We start from the raw sequence: 13879 nt of genomic DNA, 5'->3' as shown, positions 1-13879 counted from the left end.
GTGTTTCTTATCCCCCGTTGCATCATTAAAAAGGATTTATATGTTGTTACTTTCAGCAGGTGACTTGGTGTAAATAGTGCAGCACCCTCCTGAGAACGGTTGCATGGCTCCTTTCTTCCTCAGTTGAGGCTGTGGAATCATGTAACCCCCCCCCCCCACACACACACACACACACACGCGCACACACACGCACACACACATTGTCTGAGGAGCATGACACGACTAGAAAGAGACAAGAAAGTCTTTACACAGCCGGGACTGAACCTGCTGCGATGTTATCTCGTCTGTGCTCATGCTCTGCGTTGGAGAGGAGGGGAGGACATGGGAGAAGGAGAGGGTGAGAAATGAACGAGTGGAGGACAGAAGGAGGAAGAGCTGAGAGATGGTGAGAGAAGAGAGAGAGAGAGAGGGTGATGGAGAGTTACTGAGAAAACGCTGTTTCCGAGATGACAGTATCGGCAAAGTGGGAGGCTGAGGGAGAGAATGAGAGCGCATGACAGAGCGAATGTTCCTGTCTTTAAAAAAAAAATGACAGTGCCTTGCCAGGAGAAAGTGCTTAATGTTTGTAATGTTTTTGTTGTTGTTGTTGTTGTTGTTGTTGTTATTTTTGGCGAGTCCCATCTAAGCCGCCACAGGGCAGCAAGGATAATAATGCACCGTGGTAATAGCTTCCGGTGTTTCTCGGCACGATTTTCCAGCTGACTTTTCTCGCTCTTATCCAGAAAATGTCATACCTTGCACAAAAGTTAATAATAAGAGAGTTGGCATCAGGAAAAGCAAGACGGAGGAGTGCTTCCTTGGCCCCCCACACCCCCACCCACAGGGCTGCTCAGGCACCTGATTAGGATTTTTTTATTTTTTTTTCAAAGCACTGTGACTGAACTCAGCAAGAGGGGTAATCTAGAAAATCCCTGGACACAGTATTTTGAGCCACAGCCGTGGCAATGGCTCCGTTTGTTTGAATGTCCTCAAGCTGAACTCACTTTAGTGAGAGACGCTCTTTTTATCCGGCCCAAGCATTAGCCACACAACTGGTAATGATGATTCAGAAGTATCTGCAGAAGACTGCAATTATTTCCAGTTATTCTGACTGTTTGCCCCCCGGAGCATCCGTATTTAACACCTTAAAACCAGACCATCAGAGGCCATTTTTTTTTGCACAGCGGAAGGAGGAAGGCAAAGAAATCTGGAAGTAATTGGGAGAAAAATCTGCCGAACTGACCGTGAACTCTTTGCAGAGCATTTCGTGACGGTGGCATGTAATACCAATGGAGATTCAATAATTATGAGGGGGCACACAAATTACTAGGTTAAACGGAAATATGTTTTAATACAAATGTTGTTGGGAGGCGGTTGTAGTGGATGGATGAGTGCGTGGGTCAGACATGGAGGCCGATGTTCACGGGACATAAACAGTGGTCATCTGGGTGAAGTGCAGCTCTAACTATGAAATTCAGCTCTCGTTTAATTTCTATCAACAAAGTAGAAGTCAAAAAAGACACTCGGAGGTAAAAACTCCCCCCTGTGCATCTTCTGAGGCCCGGAGGAGAGCAACAGGCGAGGCATCTTTAAACAATAAAGGGCATTAATGTTCGAAACGATGGGAGGTACAAACCACGGCCCTGGTCAACAGCTCGGATCCTCACCTCGGCTTGGCTGCGAAGGATTGTACCTGGGACACGGTAACATCGCAAACACAGGCACGGACACGTAGTTTCAAAATCGGAAAAATAATATCAGAGGTGTGGTCTGTCGGCTGCGCATATTGATCGGCGGAAGAAGGCGGACCAGAGGCAAGACTCTTGAGTGCTTCAGAGAGATCTGTAAAGATTACTTTCTCCACACACACACACACACACACACACACACACACACACACACCACTCTGGTGCTAAAACGGACCCCAATGACAACTTGCGGGTAACGGTGGACGCACTGACCTCCTCCCGTCGCCGTTTTCCACCGGGCGAGTCGTGTCCCTTAAATGAGAGGCTCGCGACTGTTTATCAAGCATTTCTCACACCATTAACATCTCTCCGTCAATTAGCGCCCCGTTTAAGGCGAGGGCGTCAAAGGAATGGGGATCTTCTTAACCAAAGTGAATGCTCCTTCCTCTCTTCCACCACTCTGACCGATCTCACTGGAGGTTTAATGAATCGGAACAAGCAGGAGATAATGGGAATGGGAGCTCGGTGGGAGGCCGAGGGGGCGATGAGCGTTGCTTATTACCTCCAAGGCCAATTACAATAAATATCTGTCATAGTGTCCGTCTGATAGAGAAAGAACGGCGGTCTCCCCTGGGGCGTCGCTGACCATCTCAATGCCCCCCGGTACACACAAACCCAGTGAGCTGAACGCAGCCTTGATTAGAGGGATATTTATGCAGCATTGTACATTCACAAGTGCAGGTCAGTTTACCCCCTCCGAGCTTATGAGAGCGGTAGTGTGAGCAGGCGTTGTGGCTGATTTATACCCCTGCGGCATTGCACCTCATGCGTCCTGTGCCGTCTGGTGCACGGCACCTCTCGTGCTTGACATTGCACGTGGTATGTTATTCTTTTTTTGATTTGGACTCGCGGTTTTCAAAGCGTTGATTTGTGTGCGAGATTCCATAATTGCACCGAAGTTTGGCCCAACACAAGCTACACTACTCAAAGAGCTAGCAACAAAAAAATAGAATTAGAATAAGTTTAAACAAATACGGTTGCTGTTCTTGATTTTGGTTCAATTTCAACGGCAACCTTCGGGGTCTGAAAAGTGAAGCCAATGCAGAAGTGACTTCAACCTGCATTCTTTCTAATGACCATAAGGGGGCAACTCCGCTGGTTTTTAAAACAGAAGTCTGAATGTATAGAAGTCAATGAAAAATTACTCTTATTTCTCACTCGATTTATTCCCGCAGCAAACATTGTAAACATGAGTTTATGGTCTAATCTCTTGTTTCAAGTCTACTTCAATAGAGCATTAATATTTAGAGACGTGCCAAAATCCAAGATGATGACGGCAAAAATGCAGAACTAGAGGCTTCAAAACGGCAGTCCAAAAACCAAACATTATTTTAATTAGATATTAAAATAGAGAGTTTTATGTTACAGGTTAATATTCCTGCAATAAAGCAGGGTCATAGAATAATGATGTCCTGGGCATAGTATGCTCAATTACTCAACGGAGCACCCCGTGAGGAATATTTTCGTTGGTAAAGCCATGGTATACTTCACTTTCATATTCACAACCTCTAAGTTGCATTGAATTTGCAAAAAAAGAACCAATTAAAAAAACTGTCTTATTTGTGTCAGGATCTTTAATCACGGGCATTCTGGCAGACGGAGATAAGTAAAAGAAAAATCCAACTGTATTCGTCAGAGAGAGTGAGCGAGATCAGTCAAAAAGCAGAGAGAGGAAAGAGGAGCAGAAGTGTTTGTGTAAAAGAGACAGATGGTCAAAATAGAAAAGAAATATGTTGAGCGGGAATGCGCCAACCTTGGCAAAGGAAGGCCCATAACGGGGAGTGAACGGTAAAGAAGAGGGTGGGCGTAGGAGTTAGAAAAGAAAAAAAGGAAAAGATGAAACAGTTTTAGGGAGTAATGTGAGAAACGAGGGGGGGGGGAAACTGCACTAATAACACATCTGTCTGCTTGTTGTTTCTGATTTGCCCGAGAAAATCCTATTTGACCACTCTGCACCAAATACTCCGCTCGGCCGGCTCTACATACGGGTACACTTATAAAATCAAATGCTTTCAAGAAGCTGAGTGCATGGAGACGACCGGTGCGGGCCACCTGAGCGGCGATTGCACTTGACCGCCCTCGGACTCGCATGTGCACTTCGCTCCCTTTCTCACAAAATGAATCATCGAGTTTTAAGCAACATCGGGACGGGAGTTTTTTTGTATTTTTTTTTTAATATTTGACCTCTGAGCCACGAGGATGCTTTTCATCGCAGGATCGACGTTTCATTCCAGCGATTTAGAGACGCTATACAGCCAGACTAATGACTGATGGGAGAAAAGCCGACTCAGTGCGTGCTAAAAATAGCACAGGGAGAGTGTGAACGCCCGTGTACACCTTAAATCGAGGATTCTCAGTCTGGCCCTTTTTTCTCCCCCCCGAATTCAGACGCTTTCGTTAAAAAAAGGGTTTCTTCGTCATCGCACGAGCGTGTTGCGGACAAACTGCGGTGACGGATTGCCTGCAGAGGTGCCGCCACCGCATGGCTCGTGAATCCATCTTCACTCTTATCACCGGATGGGGTGAAAATGAATTTAAAGCCTGGTCAACAGTGAAATAGAGCATCATTCTTTAAGTCCCGATTGAATTCTGTTGCCACGGGCCCCATTTGACAGATCCGAAGTGTCGCTCCGATGCCGACCGGCGACGCCGTCTGAGTGACTGCCGGTGCTTCCTTAACCCTCATTTGCAAGCCATTGGAATTCCACCTTTTAATAGAATGCATCTACACATGTGTGTTTATGCATCGCATATATACACAGAGGAATCAGAGGTATTGGGTTCATCTCTTTGAGGCACCTTGGATCAACAGAGCAGTCGATGCACAGCTGTAATTGGTGCAAACGTTAAACCCCGGGAACCTATATCAGATGGAGCATTGATGTTCCTCCGCCCACTGATATGAGTCCAGGTCAGTGCCTGAAGCCCCAACTCGCTGCTGGAGGTACGCTGCTGGGGTCTCGACCCTCACACACCCACCCATGCACAGAGATTCTTGAAGGCGGTGGCGGGTGATAAACTGCTGGAGATTTGTTAAGTGTTTTTTCTTCCAATTTCCCTCTTGAACAATGTACTCTCACCGGGATCTCATGCGAGAACATTTTCCAATTCTCATTTTGTACGAGTGCGCCACGTCCGACATGATGAATGCGTAAATGAGTGCGGCTTCATTGAGAATGGTAAAATAGCATAATTAACGCCCGAATAATACCATCTAAGGCTACGCCTCCTGCCCCATATGTCCTACTTTTTGGAGATCCATTAAGCAGAGTCCATAATTTAACACCTTTTGGCATCGGAATTAAAAAAGGACCTGCTAAAGCCAAGAAATAGGGGGGGGGGGGGGGGGGGGGTAACGAGTGCCGTTAATGTCACCTGAGGGTCGCACCGTCGCTGAGATAAAGAGGAAATGGTTCCGTATGAAAAATGTCTTTCCACAGCGAGGTGATCGATGGCAGCAATGGAAGGGGGCCAACAAATTGACATTGTTTCACAGTTTGAGAGTTTCATATAAAGAAGTGTTATTGTAGTGATATACAATAGCAAATGCAATTAATGGTACATTTAGAATTATATTAGCCTGTATTTATTTGAAGACTGTCAACATAATTAGGAAGTGGAGGTTTTCAAACTCCTTCAAAAGAAAATGAAATGCAAGATCATGAATAGACTTGCTTTTTGTGCCATCATTCGCCCGTTCACACACACACACACACATACACTAATGGAAGAGGCTACCAATGCAAGGTATCACCTGCCCATCAGGATTCAACTCATTCACAGTCACAACCATTTAGAGACCGTGTCTTCGGGAGCGATTTTAAAAAGGTAAAAATGTAGGCCAATTGCAGAGTTATTGCACATGACTCCTATACGACAGGTCTGGACCGTAAGTTGTATTCATACCTGAGAAAGAATCGGTGAAAGCAGCAAAAACAAATCTGTTCTCGCAGGAAGGCCCATTGTCTGATTTCAAGGTATCCTAAAAGAGGTAATTTACCCATTAGGAGAGTACTTTACTCTTTAAGTTGGCGCTCCCACTGTTACGTGTCAAAACAGTTTCCATTCTGCTAAATGTGACCCATGTTTTTCTTTTTCTTGATGAGGAATTTTTTTTACTTTTTGAGTGTCTGAAGGTTAAACATCCATTAGCGCAACATTTAATGCTCCGCTATTTATCTATTCATCATGTCCAGACGGGCACTGCCTGTTCGTACACGCAGATGAGCATGTTTCTTTTACCTTTTCAAATCATTACATGGGCTTGTGGAGGGATTTTCTTTTCTTCTTCCCCCCCCTGTGCACATTTAGAGGAGATTGTAAATGACTCTGAAAATGTTCCATTAATATGACTAGTTCCTGCACGAATTTATTTGTAAGTGCCTGTGCATGTTTTTTTTTTTTTTTTGTCCTTTTATTTTGAAGTTCCTCCGGTGAGACCGGAAATAGATGTACCTGTCGCAACTTGACATTGCAAAAGGTCCGTTAGTTTTACGTTTACTGAAGGAGAAGGAGTTCATGTTTGGTTATTCTTCAATCCACTTTACGGACTGCTAAGCTCCTAGCTGGAACGGGAACAAGGTACTTTGTGTTTATTTAGGCTTTAATTACATGTTTAGTGACTTTATTTTAATTAATTTGTGCATTGGTAAGAGCTCATTTCTGTTGTATTTGTTCCATAGCTCTTACGGTGATTTCTGGATCTTTATGGAAAAGGAACATTTGTGTTCAAAAAATAAAAGATTTCTGAAACATCAGTACGCTTCACCATTGTCCGGCTGGGGTCAGCTACAGTAAGAGCTTTACCCTCACCGACCTGACGACTTGCTGCCGCCATTACGGGCTGTGACGGAGGGTCCTCACCACGGCTGCTGCTGCTATGCTACGCTACATGTCCCAGCGTGTCGGCACGTAATCCAACTCAGCAATTCTGGTAGTGGTCTCATGGACTCGGTGCGATGGTCAAGTACGGTCACATCAACTGCTCCCCCCCCCCCCCTTTATTTATCACCATACAGTGGTGGAAATAAGGTGAGCTTCACATTAATTAACTCCCTTTAGACTCTTTCATACTGACCTGCTCATCTACAGCAAAGGGAAGAAACTGCTTTTGGCATTCAAAGGACATTTACGGACATTTTCTATTTAGAATTTCAAGTCACTGACTTGTGTCTGTATATAAACACAACTGTGTTGCTTTCTATTGTTGATATATGTGTATGCTGCTTCTTGCAAAGGTTTGATAACTGCTAAAAGGTTTCCATTGACAAAATAATTTAAGAAATATAGTTTATGATGTCAGAGTCCGGTAGCTTCACGGAGGCTGAGGAGCAGATGGTTAGTTCCCAAAACACAGTTCAAGATTTGCAGAGTGAGCTTCACTCACTGACAGATGTATCTGAGAGACCCTGTCTTAAGGACTTAATTGAAGCAAGATAACAGAGAAGTTTGATCGACTTTCAAGATAATCTGCGAGAAAATTACGACCAACCTGAAGTTCTCCGGCGCTCTGAACGCGCACGGAACCCTACAGAGAAGATGCGTTCTTTACAAGGTGAAGAAGCCAAGAAAAAGGAAAAAAGGCTGCTCTTCATGTATGAGAGATGGAAGCTCAATGTACGCAAAGCAAGAGATCAGATGAAAACGTACATGCCAGAGAGTGAGCTTTGGCCTCTCATTGAAGAGCTGAAGAAATGTAAGGATGACATCATGAACATGTATTATGAGATTCGAGATCTTGCCACACCTCCTACTGATGTGAGAAGACGAGTTGATACTTGTGAATCTGTTACCACGGAAATTGTCAATATTGCCTATAGTAGAACAATAGACGAAGACGGTGAGTTTATAGAGGACCAGGAAAGAAGACGCCTTCATGAACTGCTCCACCGTGAATGTGCAAAGTCTGTCTACGGATCCGCTGCTTCCTTTATAAGTAACACCCCATCTGAACACCAATCCGTGACTTCCTCCATAGCAGTTAAGCGTGCAGATGCAGCTGCTGAGCTTGCAGTGAAGGAAGCAAATTATGAGATGATGTTAGCAGAAGAAAGACAAAGGGAAGTGATCCGAGAATTAGAGGAACAGCAACGGAAAGCTCTAGAGGCACAAAGGCGTGAGTTGGAGCGACTGCAGGCAGAGAAGGAAGTGCGGGCAGCACAAGCTAAACTTAAGGTGTACGATAAGGAGACGGAACGTGAAGTCACTGGCTGCATTAACAACGAAAGGAATAAGGACGCAAGGAATGAGCCTGTGACCACAATCCCTTTATCACATGCTGCAACACCCTTTCAATCAGACATTTCCTCTCTCGCTCAGGTCTTTCAAGACAGCATAGCCTTGAATAGGCTCCCGCTTCCAGAGCCATCCATCTTCAGCGGTGATGCAATACAGTTCATTGAATGGAAAGCAGCATTCACTTCACTCATCGACCGAAGGGCAATCACTCCAGCTGAAAAACTCTACTATCTGAAGAAATACGTCGGTGGTCCAGCTCGTCAGGTGCTAGATGGCACTTTCTTCCGAAGCGATGATGAAGCCTATCAGGATGCCTGGAACAAGCTAAATCGTCGTTTTGGCCAGCCATTCACTATTCAGAGAGCATTCAGAGAGAAGCTCACCAATTGGCCAAAGATTCAAAGTAAGGATGCTCAAGGACTCAGAAGCTTCTCAGATTTTCTGAGTGCCTGTCAAGATGCCATGCCTCATGTCAAGGGTCTCGACATATTAAACGACTGTGAGGAAAACCAGAAGCTCATCCATAAACTACCAGACTGGGCGGCTTCAAGCTGGAACCGACAAGTCACGCATAGTCTAAACCAGAAACAAGAATTCCCAAGTTTCAAGGATTTTGCAATCTTTGTGTCAACTGAAGCCGAGATTGCCTGCAATCCAATTACATCCTTCTATGCTCTTCATTCATTAGACTCTGACACTGAAAAAAGAAATCTCAGAGATACTAAAAGAGATAAAGCCAGTGTTTTCACTACTCACGCAGTTACAGACAACACAAGCCAAGGCTTGGATCAGAGAACTATTAAGATGTCCTGTATTCTCTGTCAAGATAATAGACATCAACTTCATGCATGTCCAAAGTTCACGGAGATGTTGTTGGTAGAGCGACGTAACTACGTAAAGGAGAAGAAACTTTGCTACGGATGCTTGAAATATGGCCACAGTGCAAAAGACTGTCGTCACCGTCACTTTTGTGACAATTGCAAAGGAAAACATCCTACAGTTCTCCATGACTACAACTACGGGAAGGAAATAACCACATTAGAAACAGGGACATACCAAGGTGCCACTGGAATGTCACTCAGTGTAGCAGGCGAAGATTCATCCTACACATCAATGGTAATGCCTGTGTGGGTGTCATCTAAACACAACCCAACCATTGAGAAGCTTGTCTACGCTCTACTCGACACTCAAAGCGATACTACATTCATCGACCAGGAAGTGAGTGACGGTCTAGTTGCTGAAAAGTATCCAGTGAAGTTAAAGTTGACCACTATGACTGGAAAAAACACGGTTGTCCCAAGTGAGGGTGTTTCCGGCCTTCGTGTAAGAGGATACAGCTCATCCATTCATGTTGATCTTCCAGTTACCTACACGAAGGACTGCATACCTGTAAACCGTGCTCACATTCCCACTTGTGAGAAGGCTAAACAATGGAGTCACCTCAGAGAAATAGCTGACGAAATTCAACCACTGAAAGACTGTGAAGTAGGACTTCTGATAGGCTACAATTGTTCCAGAGCAATGGCACCAAGACAAGTCATCCTAGGAGGAGATGAGGAACCTTATGCTGTACGGACAGATTTTGGATGGTCTATTGTGGGACGCTTCTCACAAAGCTATGACTCGCTGACCACAAGTCACCTGTGTCACAGAATCATCACTAAAGAGCTACCTTTAGTAACGCCTGCAGATGCTATTCGCATTCTAGAATCTGACTTCAATGATGGCAGTGAAGACAGCAAAAGAGTATCACAAGACGACATCACCTTCCTCAAAAGGTTAGATGAGAGCATACGGAAAAATATACATGGCCACTATGAAATGCCTCTGCCCTTCAAAAGTAGACCCATCTTACCTGACAACAAAGCTTCAGTCATGATACGCCTCAACCACTTGAAAAGAAAATTGCAACGGGATGAAAGGTATAAGGAGCATTATGTCAAGTTCATGGAAGATGTCATCAAAAAAGGAGATGCAGAGCAGATCGTAGATGGTGGGAGTGAAGGTGAGAGATGGTACATTCCCCATCACGGTGTTTATCATGCCAGAAAGCCCGATAAACTTCGCGTAGTGTTCGATTGCTCTGCTAGATACAAAGGAACCAGCTTGAACTACCACCTCCTCCCTGGGCCAGACATGTTGAACAACTTGAGTGGAGTTCTCCTCCGCTTTCGACGGCACCCTGTTGCACTTATGTGTGACATTGAAAAAATGTTCCATCAATTTCATGTGAAGGAGGTCGATCGCAACTATCTGCGCTTTCTCTGGTGGAAGCAAGGAGTCTTGAACTCACCACCCAGCGAGTTCCGGATGAAGGTGCATCTGTTTGGTGCTGCCTCCTCCCCCGGATGCGCAAACTATGGATTGAAGCATCTAGCTAAGGAGAATGCAGACCTCTACCCTCAAGGCTCACGGTTTGTCATGAGGGATTTCTATGTTGACGATGGGCTCGCAAGTGTCGAAAGCACTGAAGATGCTATTCTGCTTGCTAAAGAAGCTCGTGAACTCTGTGCTATGGGTGGTCTACGACTACACAAGTTTGTGTCAAACGACAGAGATGTCCTGGAGAGCATACCACCCTCTGAACGAGCAACCAATGTAGAAAATATGGATCTTGCGTTCGATGAACTACCAGTTGACAGAGCCCTCGTGATTAAATGGGATGTGAAAGCCGACCACTTTCAACTTAATGTCAGCGTCAAGGATCAGCCTGCAACGCGCCGCGGCATTCTGTCAACAGTGGCCTCCCTGTATGATCCTCTTGGCTTTGTGGCACCAGTCCTGCTCAAAGCAAAAAGCATTCTTCAGGAGATGTGTAGGAGAGGCACAGGTTGGGACGATCTTCTCCCAGATGAGCTCCGCCCGAAATGGGAACAGTGGAGAAGAGATCTAGCTCAACTAGATAATGTCACCATATCCCGCTCTTACTCACCAGCTGGATTTGGAAAGGCCACGAAGACAGAGTTACATCATTTCTCGGACGCTAGCTTAAAGGGTTATGGTCAGTGCTCATACCTGAGATTTCAGAACGAAAATAGAGATGTTCATTGTGCCTTAGTTGTAGGAAAATCTCGTGTCTCACCATCAAAGGTCACAACTGTCCCAAGACTGGAATTAACAGCTGCAGTTATTTCTGTGAAGATAAGCAAAATGCTCAAGGAAGAACTGGGATATGCTGACACTGAGGAATTCTTCTGGACCGACTCAAAGGTGGTTCTAGGATACATAAAAAATGAAGCAAGACGATTCCACACCTTTGTAGCTAATCGTATTCAGAAGATTCACCTTAGCTCGTCCCCTCAGCAATGGAGATACGTTCCAACCAATGAGAACCCTGCGGACCACGCTTCCAGGTGCTTGACTCCCAGTGAGCTTCTGTCGTCCACATGGCTCACTGGACCCAAGTTCCTATGGAACAAGGAAATAAAGTTGCCAGCAGACGAAATTCCAGAGTTAACGATCGGAGATCCAGAGGTCAGAAATGCTCTAGCACTAAGCACAAGAACCACAGACCAAGTAAGCCTTGTTGATCGCCTGTCTAAGCTCTCATCTTGGTCACTTGCTACTCGAGCTGTGGCACGCATACTAAGGTGCATTAGGCGAAACCACTCAAACAGTCTTACCAATGTAGCAGAACGAGAAGATGCAGGACATTGCATAATCAAGGAACTGCAGAAGGATGTGTATCAAGAGGAGTTTAAACTGCTGCGCAAAGGGATTCCCATACCATCTCACAATCCATTACACTCACTTGATACGTTTCTCGACAAAGATGGCGTCCTCAGGGTGGGAGGAAGGCTTTGCAACTCTTCTCTTCCCAACTTCATCAAGCACCCTGCAATCATCCCCAAGGATCATCACATCACAAAGATGGTTATTGCTCATCACCACGAAAGGATGAAACATCAAGGCAGAGGTCTCACTATTAACGATATCAGGTCCCACGGCTACTGGATTCCAGGCATCAACCGAGCAGTAGCTTCCTACATTCGTCAATGCATCATCTGTAGACGGCTCCGGAAACCAACGGAAGAGCAAAGGATGGCAGATCTACCCCCTGAACGTGTAGAACCATCAGCCCCCTTTACTTTCTGTGGAATGGATTGCTTCGGCCCATTCCTCACGAGACAAGGAAGAAAAGAGAACAAGAGATATGGTCTCCTTTTCACTTGTCTTAGCTCCCGTGCCATTCATATGGAGATGCTTGATGACTTGTCCACCGATGCCTTTATCAATGGCCTTCGATGCTTTATTGCTATTCGTGGTGCTGTTCGTCAGATCAAATCTGACCAAGGAAGTAACTTTGTCGGAGCCAAAAATGAACTCAAAGAAGCCTTAAAGGAAGTAAATGCAGACCGGCTGGCTGCATATCTTGCAGAGAAACAATGTGACTTCTGTATGAATGCACCCTATTCAAGCCATGTTGGAGGGGTTTGGGAGAGGCAGATTAGGACAGTGAGAGGCATTCTAAGGTCCACACTTGCGCTTTCCTCTGGTAGGCTAAATGATGCTTCCCTGCGGTCTTTTCTCTATGAAGCTATGGCAATTGTCAACAGTCGACCACTGACCGTTAATAACCTCAGTGATCCTCATAGCCTCGAGCCGCTCACCCCTAATCATCTTCTCACTCTGAAATCTGTCAAGGCCTTGCCTCCTCCAGGTGAGTTTGTCAGAGAAGACGTGTATGGCAAGAAGAGGTGGCGTCATGTTCAGTACCTGGCGGAACAGTTCTGGAGTCGATGGCGAAAGGAATACCTCGCTAACATTGCTCTCAGACAGCGTTGGCATACACCAAGGAGAAATCTGCAAGTTGGAGATATTGTAATGATGAAAGAAGAAGACGTGCACAGGCATGAATGGAGATTGGGCAGGGTTTCAGTAACCACAACTGACAAAGACGGACTAGTGAGGAGAGTTAAGGTTCGCCTCGGCGACAAGAAGCTTGGAAAAAAGGGAGAGCGTCTCCACAAGATGTCTGAGGTCGAACGACCAGTCCAAAAGTTGGTCTTGCTGCTGAAGTCTGATTAAACTTACTCACTCCCCTATGGTTCACAATACTTTTTCAAAACGGCTTGTGAACTCGGTTTATAAAGGCTCGTCACTTTCTTACTTATGAAAGGTCATATTCAGTTAAAAATCATTTGTGCTTAATGTAAATTCTATACAGTTACATTATTTACTCATGATTGGTGGGAGTGTAAATGACTCTGAAAATGTTCCATTAATATGACTAGTTCCTGCACGAATTTATTTGTAAGTGCCTGTGCATGTTTTTTTTTTTTTTTTGTCCTTTTATTTTGAAGTTCCTCCGGTGAGACCGGAAATAGATGTACCTGTCGCAACTTGACATTGCAAAAGGTCCGTTAGTTTTACGTTTACTGAAGGAGAAGGAGTTCATGTTTGGTTATTCTTCAATCCACTTTACGGACTGCTAAGCTCCTAGCTGGAACGGGAACAAGGTACTTTGTGTTTATTTAGGCTTTAATTACATGTTTAGTGACTTTATTTTAATTAATTTGTGCATTGGTAAGAGCTCATTTCTGTTGTATTTGTTCCATAGCTCTTACGGTGATTTCTGGATCTTTATGGAAAAGGAACATTTGTGTTCAAAAAATAAAAGATTTCTGAAACATCAGTACGCTTCACCATTGTCCGGCTGGGGTCAGCTACAGAGATAATGGAACTCTTTCAGGAAGTAGAAGAGCGAGGACGGATGATGGACTCACCTTCTGAGCCCAGCAGCCATACTTGTTGTCCTTTTACCATAAAACTGTCTTGTTGTGTGTGGCAGCCTCGTCTTAATTATCTGCTTTTGTGTCATCCTGTACTCTTGAATTGTGCATCAATACACTCGCCGGTGTCATTTAGTTTAGGAATCCTATTTTACTCCTACCTGTTCTTCTTTGCTCTCATAT

The 13879-nt window shown here is 44.9% G+C and overlaps 1 protein-coding gene across 1 annotated transcript; it reads left to right on the top strand.

Moving 5' to 3' along the window:
- The first annotated feature begins 7173 nt into the window (after positions 1-7173).
- si:dkey-264b2.3 lies at positions 7174-13636 on the top strand. The gene is made up of 2 exons (XM_034558959.1): positions 7174-13423; positions 13525-13636. The coding sequence occupies exon 1, from the start codon at positions 7266-7268 to the stop codon at positions 12990-12992; it is 5727 nt and encodes a 1908-aa protein (XP_034414850.1). The 5' UTR covers positions 7174-7265; the 3' UTR covers positions 12993-13423; positions 13525-13636.
- Positions 13637-13879: the final 243 nt, after the last annotated feature.

The sequence above is a fragment of the Cyclopterus lumpus genome, chromosome 19 (assembly GCF_009769545.1).
Source record: "Cyclopterus lumpus isolate fCycLum1 chromosome 19, fCycLum1.pri, whole genome shotgun sequence".
Lineage (NCBI taxonomy): Eukaryota > Metazoa > Chordata > Actinopteri > Perciformes > Cyclopteridae > Cyclopterus > Cyclopterus lumpus.
This window is presented reverse-complemented; position numbering and strand designations above follow the sequence as displayed.